This window comes from Convolutriloba macropyga, chromosome 11, assembly GCF_964194025.1.
Source record: "Convolutriloba macropyga chromosome 11, txConMacr16.3, whole genome shotgun sequence".
Lineage (NCBI taxonomy): Eukaryota > Metazoa > Xenacoelomorpha > Acoela > Convolutidae > Convolutriloba > Convolutriloba macropyga.
In genome coordinates this window covers 26142021-26156239 of record NC_134478.1, presented here as the reverse complement: position 1 = coordinate 26156239, position 14219 = coordinate 26142021, and the positions used below count along the sequence as shown (strand labels likewise).

The following is a 14219-nucleotide window of genomic DNA, read 5'->3' as shown; positions in this document are numbered from 1 at the left end:
AAAGCAATATCGATACATATCCGGATGTTGACCAAAGTGCTCACAAGTAGTTTTTCCACCAGTCACCGAGTCTGAAGTGCAGAAGTATATTGATAACATGAAAAACAAAACATCTTGTGGTTTTGATGAAATAAGTAATCGTTTTCTAAAAATAGTTTCGCATGTAATTGTTCCATATTTGGTAACCTTGATAAATGAGAGCTTTATTTTGGGAATTTTTCCTTCTTGTTTAAAAACAGCAAAAGTTATACCAATTTTTAAAGAAGGTGATAAAAATGGTTTTGGAAATTATGGGCCGATATCATTATTGTCAGCGTTGAGCAAGATAATTGAGAGAGCCATCCATGCTAGAATTGTTAACTTCTTTGACAAAAGTAAATTGTGGAATTCAATGCAATATGGTTTCAGGAGCAAAAGAGGAACAGTAGATGCAATAATAGAGCTTCTAGAACAAATAAGTAATGAAAAAACACACTGTGAAGCAATTTTACTGGATTTAACAAAAGCATTTGATACATAAAATATCTCTGCTTGTAGAAAAACTTGAAAGATATGGCATAAGGGGTATATGTTTGAAATTGTTACAATCGTATCTAGATTCAAGAAAACAATATTTACAAATTTTTGATGCTATCTCTGAAACGATTCCAATTTTGCATGGAGTACCTCAAGGTTCAGTTTTAGGCCCTTTGCTATTCATAATTTATATAAATGATTTACCCGAAGTTTTAAACGCTAGCCATACTTATTTATTTGCCGATGATACAGCATTGATAAAAAAGGGAAACAAAACGCATACTGACTTTCAGGATGACATTGGAAATATTGAAAATTGGACAAAAAATAACTATTTGGTTATTAATCCTAAAAAATCTAAGTATCTTTGTTTTTCGACAAATAAGGTGACTAACAAAACTGTGAATATATGTTGCAAGACTATAAAAAATGAAAAGTTTGCTAAACATTTAGGAGTTCTTATAGATGACAAGTTTACTTTTTTAGAACATGTGTCCTATGTATGTAAAAAAATATCAATACAAGGAGGGTTAATCGGACAAATGAAAGACATTCTTATAAGAGATCATATTTTACTTTTTTATAATGCGTAGATCAAATTAAGAATACAGTATGCTATATTGGCTTATGGCAATTGTAAATTTACTCAAATTGATGATATTGTAAAAATTCAAAAACGAATTATTCGAACCATTTTTTCGGTGAAAAAATTTGATTCTGTCAGCAAAATTATGATTAAAAATAAAATATATACAGCTCATGAGTTATATGTATACGAATTATTAAAAACAATTGTCAAAAACAAGACTAAGATCTGTCCAGGAACGTGTACTTCAAAGTTGCTAGAAGATGATAGTCAAAATACATACCAAACTAGGTACAAAACTAAAGGTCTGCTCTCTGAAAGTTCATGTCCGAATAAAAACTTTAGTGTTCTTAAATCTAGAATTCATAAATTATATAATATTTTAATTAAAAATGATCTATTGCCAGAAAACTTATATAATTTCACCAAAAATGAATTAAATAAGTTTTACCATAGGTTTAGGGACAACTATATACTAGGAAACTTCGGTTTGATCAAGTATATTTTCAAATAATTTTGATGCTTCTCTATTTGATAAACTTCATACATTTGAGTTTTCAGGGTATGCAGCTGTCGGTCTTTCTGACAGTTAAACAGATTTTATCTGTTATGCACTATCCTTTATGGTAATTTTACATATTTATATGATTTCAATTATATTGCAATGGAAAGCAATCTCCCTACTTATCCGGATGTTGACCAAAGGGCTCACAAATGAGAAAGAAGGATCAAATGGCTTTTTAGACTCTTTTAAGAAGGTGCTCCAGACAAAGAGTGGATACCAGGTTTGATTCTGTTCTTAAGAAAAACTCTGGAAAACCGCATTCTACAAAAACTTGCATATGCTTAATTATTAAATGAAAAGATTCATATTATTGCGTTGTTTTTTTAAAAACAACCTCATTAAAAAACCATCTCTTCCTGCTGATAAATTCCTCAAAGATTTTAGAAATTCAATCCTCAAAGTAACAGAACTAGCCAATACATTTTTGGACGGAACAAATGAACTTTCATTGAAACTACCCATTTTAAAATGTGTGTTATGGTCACAGTGCAAAAAAAAGGTTCTAAAAAATCCAGTTTTGGTGAGATTTGCTAGAAACCTTTGTTTTTGAAACCTTTCAGTTTTGAAACATTGTGAATCGTTGGACTTAGTCGAAAAACAGCTGGTTTTTTAAAAAATAACCTCTGGTTCATCTTTTACAAATTCTTTTTACGAAAAGTGATAAATTGTTAATTCAGTCGTTTTTCTTATTTTACATCTGCTATTTCACTTCTAATTTAGCTAATTTTCTCGTTATTTTCTTTCCAATTTTTTGCAAACAATTTTAATTTCTTTAATCGTTGACCGTGTTTGTTACCGTGTCATTATTTCTCATTGACTGTTTATTAGGACTTAATTGATTTCGTACAAAGACGTCCTTAAACAAATTATTTATTTTATGACTCTGATATTGTCGTTTCGTATAAACATTTCAAATTTTTAAGTTTTGCCCAAGTTCGTTGTTTTTTTGTGGTCTAAACAATACAAATCGGTACTTTCTGTAAAATTGCGCTTCAGCGAGCCTTTATTGTTCTATTATTCGATATAGTTATATCTATAGATATATCTTATAGTTTTATGGCTTCTTATAGTTTCTATATATCTTATAGTTTCGATATATCTTATAGTTTCTCGATATATCTTATAGTTTTATGGCTTCCTCGCGGTTTTAGTATACTGTTGGTGAATTTTTTCATTTTCGCCGGTGTTTGACGTTCATTTAGTTTTATCACTAAGTATCATTAATGACAGAACACGGTGAGCTTGCATCGGAGGCATGAGCAAATTTGCATTATTTTTTTCAGCCAGTAGCTTGTTATCTTTTTCAGTTATAGACTTTTGTAAAACTTTAGATAATTTGATTGTCTTGACTTGACTTTACTTTTTATTTCTTTGACGTCCTGTAACTAAATCTCATCAATTACAATCCAATTGGGCTATCTAAAGAGATGTAATTGAATTTTTACAGTGTTTCGGGCCAGTGACTTTTGGTTTTTTGTCTTTGACACAAAAGGTTTTGGAGAGAATTTTATACATACCCGAGCATTTTATACATGCTCTAGGAGCTTTATAATAAATTCTTTTGAGTATGTTAAAGGTTTCCTCCTAATGTTAAGTCTCAAATGTGATTTTAATGTTACACTTTTTACAAACACTTTCTAAGTTTTTTAGGTCCGTAAGCGTCCAGTATTCTGCTATGACAAGGAAATTTTATAGGCTCTGAGGATGGTGAATAGTATTATGAGCTTTACACGAATTATTTCTGCAATGAGAATTCTCCACTCAGAATTGAGTTCATTCTATTAATAGATAGTAAATATCTGCTTAGTTTTGTTTCAGTCTGAGCGTTCATGCTCAACCTGCAGTTATATTGCATCTAGAGAAGCGTTTAGTATGGGTTGGGAAGCCTAATAAGCGATGTGTTTTATCCTCTATTTCAGTTTTAGTCAAGCATTTCAGTTGAGAAATGCTCAAGTTGGTTGCTTTCATTTGTGCATTCTTGTTTGCAAGCTATGCGTGTGAGAAAATGATGCAAGTCGGGTGCCTTGAGTTGTGAACAGAATACACTATTTATTATCGAAGACCCGAATGTTAGCTAAGCTCAATTACGGAATTCCTTTTGTGGTGTGAGTGGAGACCCCAGGAGAACCAAGACTTATATTCGAAATCTCGCCTTTCATATCCGTGGTGATAACTGGATTTATGTAGTGCAGGAAAAAACACCAGGGCATTAGAGATAGCAGTAGTAGTAGAGTTTCTACAGAATCAAAATTACTTACATTTGATTTCATTTGCATTGTTTAGATGTATCCTGTATTCATAGAACAATTATAGATGACCTCTGCTTAGCACGAATATCTCTCCTATTCGATAGAAAATAAGGTTTCAATGAGGTCAAAGAACGCAGCTGCCGATATGTCACGTTCCCAAAAAAAAATCATAAGTTACTTAATTTCATCTCAAAACAAAGAACGTTTTTTCATGACCAGCAATGGAAAGCAATCTCCATACTTATCCGGATGTTGACCAAAGGGCTCACAAATGAGAAAGAAGGATCAAATGGCTTTTTAGACTCTTTTAAGAAGGTGCTCCAGACAAAGAGTGGATACCAGGTTTGATTCTGTTCTTAAGAAAAACTCTGGAAAACCGCATTCTACAAAAACTTGCATATGCTTAATTATTAAATGAAAAGATTCATATTATTTTGTTGTTTTTTTAAAAACAACCTCATTAAAAAACCATCTCTTCCTGCTGATAAATTCCTCAAAGATTTTAGAAGTTCAACACTCAAAGTAACAGAACTAGCCAATACATTTTTGGACGGAACAAATGAACTTTCATTGAAACTACCCATTTTAAAATGTGTGTTATGGTCACAGTGCAAAAAAAAAGGTTCAAAAAAATCCAGTTTTGGTGAAATTTGCTAGAAACCTTTGTTTTTGAAACCTTTCAGTTTTGAAACATTGTGAATCGTTGGACTTAGTCGAAAAACAGCTGGTTTATTAAAAAATAACCTCTGGTTCATCTTTTACAAATTCTTTTTACGAAAAGTGATAAATTATTAATTCAGTCGTTTTTCTTATTTTACTTCTGCTATTTCACTTCTAATTTAGCTAATTTTCTCGTTATTTTCTTTCCAATTTTTTGCAAACAATTTTAATTTCTTTAATCGTTGACCGTGTTTGTTACCGTGTCATTATTTCTCATTGACTGTTTATTAGGACTTAAGTGATTTCGTACAAAGACGTCCTTAAACAAATTATTTATTTTATGACTCTGATATTGTCGTTTCGTATAAACATTTCAAATTTTTAAGTTTTGCCCAAGTTCGTTGTTTTTTTGTGGTCTAAACAATACAAATCGGTACTTTCTGTAAAATTGCGCTTCAGCGAGCCTTTATTGTTCTATTATTCGATATCTTATAGTTTTATGGCTTCCTCGCGGTTTTAGTATACTGTTGGTGAATTTTTTCATTTTCGCCGGTGTTTGACGTTCATTTAGTTTTATCACTAAGTATCATTAATGACAGAACACGTTGAGCTTGCATCGGAGGCATGAGCAAATTTGCATTATTTTTTTCAGCCAGTAGCTTGTTATCTTTTTCAGTTATAGACTTTTGTAAAACTTTAGATAATTTGATTGTCTTGACTTGACTTTACTTTTTATTTCTTTGACGTCCTGTAACTAAATCTCATCAATTACAATCCAATTGGGCTATCTAAAGAGATGTAATTGAATTTTTACAGTGTTTCGGGCCAGTGACTTTTGGTTTTTTGTCTTTGACACAAAAGGTTTTGGAGAGAATTTTATACATACCCGAGCATTTTATACATGCTCTAGGAGCTTTATAATAAATTCTTTTGAGTATGTTAAAGGTTTCCTCCTAATGTTAAGTCTCAAATGTGATTTTAATGTTACACTTTTTACAAACACTTTCTAAGTTTTTTAGGTCCGTAAGCGTCCAGTATTCTGCTATGACAAGGAAATTTTATAGGCTCTGAGGATGGTGAATAGTATTATGAGCTTTACACAAATTATTTCTGCAATGAGAATTCTCCACTCAGAATTGAGTTCATTCTATTAATAGATAGTAAATATCTGCTTAGTTTTGTTTCAGTCTGAGCGTTCATGCTCAACCTGCAGTTATATTGCATCTAGAGAAGCGTTTAGTATGGGTTGGGAAGCCTAATAAGCGATGTGTTTTATCCTCTATTTCAGTTTTAGTCAAGCATTTCAGTTGAGAAATGCTCAAGTTGGTTGCTTTCATTTGTGCATTCTTGTTTGCAAGCTATGCGTGTGAGAAAATGATGCAAGTCGGGTGCCTTGAGTTGTGAACAGAATACACTATTTATTATCGAAGACCCGAATGTTAGCTAAGCTCAATTACGGAATTCCTTTTGTGGTGTGAGTGGAGACCCCAGGAGAACCAAGAGTTAGATTCGAAATCTCGCCTTTCATATCCGTGGTGATAACTGGATTTATGTAGTGCAGGAAAAAACACCAGGGCATTAGAGATAGCAGTAGTAGTAGAGTTTCTACAGAATCAAAATTACTTACATTTGATTTCATTTGCATTGTTTAGATGTATCCTGTATTCATAGAACAATTATAGATGACCTCTGCTTAGCACGAATATCTCTCCTATTCGATAGAAAATAAGGTTTCAATGAGGTCAAAGAACGCAGCTGCCGATATGTCACGTTCCCAAAAAAAATCATAAGTTACTTAATTTCATCTCAAAACAAAGAACGTTTTTTCATGACCAGCAATGGAAAGCAATCTCCATACTTATCCGGATGTTGACCAAAGGGCTCACAAATGAGAAAGAAGGATCAAATGGCTTTTTAGACTCTTTTAAGAAGGTGCTCCAGACAAAGAGTGGATACCAGGTTTGATTCTGTTCTTAAGAAAAACTCTGGAAAACCGCATTCTACAAAAACTTGCATATGCTTAATTATTAAATGAAAAGATTCATATTATTGTGTTGTTTTTTTAAAAACAACCTCATTAAAAAACCATCTCTTCCTGCTGATAAATTCCTCAAAGATTTTAGAAGTTCAACACTCAAAGTAACAGAACTAGCCAATACATTTTTGGACGGAACAAATGAACTTTCATTGAAACTACCCATTTTAAAATGTGTGTTATGGTCACAGTGCAAAAAAAAAGGTTCAAAAAAATCCAGTTTTGGTGAAATTTGCTAGAAACCTTTGTTTTTGAAACCTTTCAGTTTTGAAACATTGTGAATCGTTGGACTTAGTCGAAAAACAGCTGGTTTATTAAAAAATAATCTCTGGTTCATCTTTTACAAATTCTTTTTACGAAAAGTGATAAATTGTTAATTCAGTCGTTTTTCTTATTTTACTTCTGCTATTTCACTTCTAATTTAGCTAATTTTCTCGTTATTTTCTTTCCAATTTTTTGCAAACAATTTTAATTTCTTTAATCGTTGACCGTGTTTGTTACCGTGTCATTATTTCTCATTGACTGTTTATTAGGACTTAAGTGATTTCGTACAAAGACGTCCTTAAACAACTTATTTAATTTTATGACTCTGATATTGTCGTTTCGTATAAACATTTCATTTTTTTAAGTTTTGCCCAAATTCGTCGTTTTTTTGTGGTCTAAACAACACAACTCAGTACTTTCTGTAAAATTGCGCTTCAGCGAGCCTTTATTGTTCTATTATTCGATATCTTATAGTTTTATGGCTTCCTCGCGGTTTTAGTATACTGTTGGTGAATTTTTTCATTTTCGCCGGTGTTTGATGTTCATTTAGTTTCATCACTAAGTATCATTAATGACAGAACACATTGAGCTTGAATCGGAGGCATGAGCAAATTTGCATTATTTATTTCAGCCAGTAGCTTGTTATCTTTTTCAGTTAAAGACTTTTGTAAAACTTTAGATAATTTGATTGTCTTGACTTGACTTTACTTTTTATTTCTTTGACGTCCTGTAACTAAATCTCATCAATGACAATCCAATTGGGCTATCTAAAGAGGTGTAATTGAATTTTTATAGTGTTTTGGGCCAGTAAATTTTGGTTTTTCGTCTTTGACACAAAAGATTTTCGAGAGCATTTTATACGTGCCCGAGTTTTGACTCATTTGCTGTTGGCTATTTATTAAGTGACAGTAAAGTCCGGTCCTTTTGTTTTCTTAGTAGTCAAAATCAGTTTTCTATGTTTTCAGTCAAAATTATTGGACTGTTTATTTTTGCAAACATTTATATTTTTCTTCTTGAGTAATGATTTTTTATCAATGATAGTTCTCGTCTTATTTGTAGTAACTGCAATTGGGAAAAAATGCTTGAGGTTTTCAAATAATGAAGGGCCCGAAGTACTTAAAAATTTTAATGAGTGACTGCGTGTTTCAATGCGTGGGTTTATGTGTAGCTTGACGCCACTAACTTTCAAAAACCCTTTGATATTTCTTAATTTATGTATGCTATATCGTTTGTGCGTTCAATCTGTACATAAACTTTTGGAGTGAACATGACTCACGACTCAACAAATTGACTTCTGAACTAATCTAATAAACTTAAATTGTGAATGTGAAATCTAAATGAAATTAAATAGATCGAGGTCAATCGAGCTGGATAATTACCATGTCATATAATTACCAATCTGCTTCGTGATTGAGTTTTGGTTTGAAACAAAAACTATTTCACCATATATTGTTTCTCAGATCGCAAAAATCTTGTTGAAGTTCGTTTTTTTTCTAACCTAATATTAAATGTGTTGCTAAGTCCATTTTTTGTACATGCTAGTGAAAGAAAAATAACCAAACTGGTATTAACCTCACTGATGTGTTTGTTATTTTGAAAGTTTCCTATCTCTAATTAATTCGGTAAATAATTAAGCCAAGAATGTAGATGAGCGGCGTCGGAACATGATGTGCAAACGCTCATAACCGAGCCTCCTTATTTGCTTAAATTTCTTTTATTGGTCTTGGCTGACTTTGGAACGGAGATTAATCTGTCTCAAAGTATATTAGATAAAATTTGATTAAAATATTGTTTCAGTTAAGAACCTCAGAAGCCATTTGAAAGTTGGCAAGATCGAGGGTAGTGATGTCGACGCCCCTTGACACCTGAACCAGTCCCCCTGGTAGATTCAGGCCACATGATGCCTCCAACTCATCCGCTGTTATCACTGGATTAGCTGATCCCTTGTCACCAGATGACGACACCTTTGCTCCAGTCGCATGTGGGAGAGCAATCGTCAGAAAAACTACACAAACCCATACTGAAGTCCTCCCTCCTGATTGGAGGATTATCGACGTACGGGGGGGGGGGGGGGGGGTAAACTGTGTTTAACATTATATGGTCAAGCACCGCAGTCAAAATTTTCCGATCAATATAGACAGTAGCACCGCCGTATTTTAAGGAATTTTGATCCAAAAAGTTTTAAATTTGAACCGTAGGATTTCGACCTCAACCTCTAGAAAAATTGGACTAATTGGAGAAGCAACGTCTCTGTTAGGGTGTTAGGTCAGCTACAAAATACTGGCATACCTATAGACCTCATGGAAAAATTACGTAGTTAAACCTCTGAACTTTAACCTCAAATGGACGTATGTTCCCGAATAAGTTAGAGATTAAGAGAGGATGCTCCTATCTAGGTTTCAATTCTGTTCACTTTTACCCGTCTTTATTAAAAAAAATACTTCATGAGTCGCGCAGTACTTTGTCATTTTCTGATTCTTGAGGCCAGAAATGCTTTACCGATACGCAATGTCGATTTGGTTCATTGTTGGTCAAACCTCACCTATGAACGCAGGAATTTGAACCGAAACACTCAATGATTCCGGTTCGGATTTCTTCCGCCAAGCAAAAAAAAGTTGAATACTTCGGATTTTTCGTTGACGTTGGACAAAACGAAATTTTAGCTACATTGATAGCTAAAACGAAATTTAGCTACATAAATTGATTTTAGCTACATTTGTTAGAAAAGAAAAGATAGGTCAAAATGTTACAACTAAACGTCTTTGAGAATTAGTTGAAGTTAGACGAAACTACTGGAAAACAAAAATATGGAACCATCTATAAAAAGTCTCAAACGATATGAACTGGCTACAAGGATGTACACTTCAAAATACTATGTCATAGAATGAATTTTTTTTTTAACAAAATTTCTTTTTAATTAAATCTGAGTGGTCTCCATTATCAAATAATCTTGGTTTATATTGATCAAAAATTTAAATGTTTGCTGATTATTTTTTATTGCCAATCTTAAGGTTTTCTCCGATCTCTGACATTTCTTCCTCTCTCCCTCAGCCTTTTAACTCTCGTTTTTTTAATTTCCTCGCGTTAATGAATTGCGCTCAAGTACCCTCCTGTTGTATTACATTGCTTACGAAAATATTCCCCTCTCATTGGGTGAGTACAATAAAAATTCGGGCTTGTTTCTAATTCATCAAGAAATTGATTCAGCTCAACACAAGCGTCTAGGAAAAGTTATCTTCACATTGCGTCCCACACAATCGGGCCGCTGAATATCAGACAGTTCAACTACGGAGCTCGCGACAACAGCATATTAGCTGATCCTCGTATGATGACAACAGAAAGTGACTGAACTGCTCTGTCGAAGGCAATGGACTGTCCCAATGACTGATAATTTCTGCTATCAGCTAACAAGATGCGCAGTAAGGCTTTCTTCAGAGTCCTCGACAGAGCGCCCAAAACTTCAATTGCCAGCGGAACGAACATAATTCCTCGTTGAGCACAACTATTTTCATACTGAGCATATTTTGGATCTTCAGCAGCTTCAATTGCATAGCCTGACTTCTCTGCCGCATGAGAAATAATGTTCGGTTGCAGAGAAGAAGTCACGGTTTATGTCTAGAGCAGCAGATTGGCCAGATTTCCAACAAGGCAGATAGACGTCTGGGTGTGAGGGCGTGAGTTGTTTTCCGCAATGAGATTGCGTTTTTCAATTACTGGAGACAAATTAGCTGCTAAACAGGAAGAAGCTGTACGATCGCGAATTCTATCGTGCCTTGGAATCGCATCTCCCCTTCCATGGCAGGCAACTGCATGGTCACCAAATGTGTCCAATGTACCTGACTTACAATAAGGACATTTTATTTCTTGATCATAAACCGCGATCCCGAGCCTGTAGTTGACACTGACTTGAAATTTCTTAGCCGAAAGGTGTAGACCTATAGCGGGAATTGGAGGCGCGGCAAGCCATGCTCTGGAATGAGGCAGGCATAGTGATTGGAGTCTTGCTTTTTCCCTAGTTGACGTTTGATTTCTTATTAGGTCAACAAGTTTTTCTTTATCAAGTGCTTCTTGGATCTTCTTTTGCGTGTGCGAGTGTAGATTGAACTGTTCGAGACTTTGTTGTAACTCTTTAAAAGTGTCACTTTCTGAGGGACGCCTACTTGTTATTTTGTTCACCAGCTCGTCTGAGGCTAAAATTGAGCCCACAAACGCACTTTTGTATTGCTCTTGTGACTGTCTGACGCCTAGTCCCGACAAACTGATAGGTAAGGAAGACTGTTGCCATGCGTCATCATCAATGCGTCATCATCAATAATTGAGCCAATAATTTGATCCAACACTTCTCTTTGGCCGTCATCGAAACTTTTCAATACTTCGAGCATCTCGTTTGATGGAGTGTTAGTTCGTAAAGAGTATAATAGTTTCGGAGTTCCCAAACAGTGATGTAAATTATCCAGCATAGATAAAATTTTTTGAACTCTCCTCTTCAAACAAGAAGCAACAAACTCTTTTGAACCAACTGCAGCACCCAGAATTTCAAAACTGTTTCCCAAATTCCTTTTTACTGCCTGATCAACGGAGGGTAAATCTTTAATTGACCACAGCTCACATTTGTCTTTTCTCAAGATTAGGCCTCTCTCAGGGCCTTCATTGGCTAGGACTTCAAGCGTTTGTTTGATCTGATCTACAGAACCAGCAATAAACCCATCATCTAACTACCAAGTGTGCTGTACAAAATCCGGAACTGAAGTCTTGATCTTCTGTATGATCAGCCATAACGTCAAGGAGAACAATAACGGTCCCAGCGGATCACCCTGCTGAATACCCGATTCACTTTGAATGATTGCATTGTCATGAAAGAGGGGTGTGTGCTGGCAGTAGCAAAAATTGGTGAAGGCGTCAATCCCTGGAATAAGTTCATAAGTTGCTTTTAATAAGTGTGATCGCTTGACTGAGTTAAAAGCATTTTGGAATTCAATTTGAAGCACGCCTTCGTCCTTCTGAGCACTTACTATGTTATCGTATGTAATTTCTGACGAATGAATGATTGCCTCAGCGCCTCCGCTAATGCCGACTCCCAATTGCAAACTATCAAATAGCTCAATTGCTTCTGATTTAGCTTCACTTGCCAAGCATTTTGCTATGAGGCGTCGCAACACTTTGCCAACGGCTATCGGACGCACCCCACCTTTCTTTTTGGATAAAGCCGTGAGTGAAGCGCAGCAGAGTGCTTTGGAAATAAAAACAGGAAAGATACCCCTACTACCAAAGTTTACAAAGTTTTTTATCGCTTTCAGTGCAAACTCGGACCGATCAGGTGCAGTGCAGTCTACTGCGTGCTGAAGATGTTCTGGAAACATCTTAGAGGGACCGGCTGCAGTGTGCTTGCTGAATGTCTTTAGTTGTTCATAAACTGCGTTTTCACTAAATTGGAACGCATTGGATGCAATATCGTCAGGTAAACTGACATCAGGTATCGGTTCTTTCGGTTGTAACTTTTCGAGTGCTTTGAATGTAGCTTTGTTATCGGATGCGAGACCTTCAGAAGCTAAAACTTAGCAGCTCGGCCATATTGGCCTTGTAGGCACAACGTCTTCGCTCTGACCGATAATTCTTCAATGCTGTTAGTTCTCTGTCTTTTTGATTGTTTCAAGGAGACAGCTTCTGACCAAAGCTTCCCATATTCACCGGCGTTCCAACGATCAAAACGTTCTGCGAGACGTTGTTCTTGATTGCGCTTTTGCTTTTTGCCACCGCGGGTACAAGCACGTAGAATGCATTTTGAAACCGCAAAAAGTTTTTGCCAATTTGTCTCATTGTTTGGAGCTTCAACACATTCAAGAAGAATACCGGATAGCAATTGAGACCATCTTGCTCTGAATTTGATAGGAACAAAGCGACAGGTTGGCACGTATGAACTCAATATTGTCAACACCTCTGGCAATTTTTTACTTTCTGACTTTATTTAGATATCAACACGTTTTTACTAAATATATTTTACTAATATATTTAGTAATATATTTTACTAATATTTTACTAAATAAGGTTTTTGCTTTTGTATGCATTATACTTTTGAGCATAATCAGTCTAAATTTGGGTGTTTCTGGGGGCAATGGGGGAGCATTGCCGAAAGAGGGGCAGGTAAAGTTGCTCAAAACTATTTTATACAAATAAAATACTTTATGTGCAGACTTTTACTCTAATGGACTTGACTTCTGAGCTTCCAGAGCTAAAATTGTAAACGTAAAACAGAACGCGCAAACTATTCAAGAGTTATAGATATAGTTGATAACAACTCATCTAACAACAGACCTAGACTGCCTTTCTTTATCCAGTGATTTTTAAGTGCAGCTTTCAGGTTTTAATAGGTCTTCGCCAAATTTCCACAAAATGTTAGTTGAAATTATTCCCCCAGTTTCCAGGAAAATTCCTCCCGCCTAATCGCACTCTCGGCCAAAATCATACGCTCAAATCAACCAAATGTGTGACCAGATATATGAAAAATTTAAAGTCCAGGATAATTTAATTTCGAACTTTAGATGAAAGCAAAGAGAAATCAAGAGATAAAAAAACAAGAGAAATCTGATAATAACTCAGCTCAGCTATCGCTACTGAGGCTATTAATAAGGTACTAAATTTAGTTATGTACTCTTTTGCGGGAACATTCTTTAATGGAGATGAGTAGTCATGTTGCTGCTCCTCTCCAATCAGAAAGTTTTGCAGACAGGTCAAAATCTTCTTCCTGCTGCTAGCTTTGATTAGTGGGAGCTCAAATCATAACAGTATTAATGTCGTCCTTAATTCGGAAACCAATTTTTATGTTGTCAGAAACTAATTGTTTTAGTTATCTGTGCACTGTGCATCGCTATGTAAAAAGGTGAGCTTCGTCGAAGCGTTACGTGCAAACGCACACTACCGTTATTCCTTGGCCCCAATCTAATTTTTAAATGAGGATTATATCTGCAGCCTGAACTTACCTGCAACTGCTATCTTCATCATTGTATTCTGTCTCCTTGATGTTACAATTTATTGAACAACCGATATGAAAATATCAGACGTAGATCTACAAATAAATATGCCTAATTGCAAATGCTATCCAGTTGAACGCAGTAAGGTAATAAACAAACCTAACAAATCCAACTTAATTCGTTACATATTATTGCTTGTTTATTAACAACCTCAAGGTTAAGGATTCAGCAAATCAAATTTCTTGTCGGCAATAGGTTAGCAACCAGAGCAAAAAGTGACTGCAATGCGTGTTCCTCTTGAACACGAGATCCAAATTTCTGGGAAGACAAGACAGACCACTAATAAATTAAATTTGCAATTTTTATATCACTTTAG

At 35.0% G+C, this 14219-nt stretch overlaps 1 protein-coding gene across 2 annotated transcripts in view; it reads right to left on the bottom strand.

Moving 5' to 3' along the window:
• The window catches only part of LOC142349256 (perivitellin-2 67 kDa subunit-like), a 38718-nt gene extending 24703 nt beyond the window's left edge, over positions 1-14015 (bottom strand). For both annotated transcript variants that reach the window (XM_075400697.1, XM_075400698.1), the window contains exons 1-2: positions 13853-14015; positions 8681-8880 (exon numbers count right to left, since the gene is read on the bottom strand). In XM_075400697.1, coding sequence (XP_075256812.1) covers positions 8681-8880; positions 13853-13874 — 222 coding nt within the window. In that variant the 5' untranslated portion in view covers positions 13875-14015. The remainder of the gene's footprint in view (positions 1-8680; positions 8881-13852) is intronic.
• Positions 14016-14219: the final 204 nt, after the last annotated feature.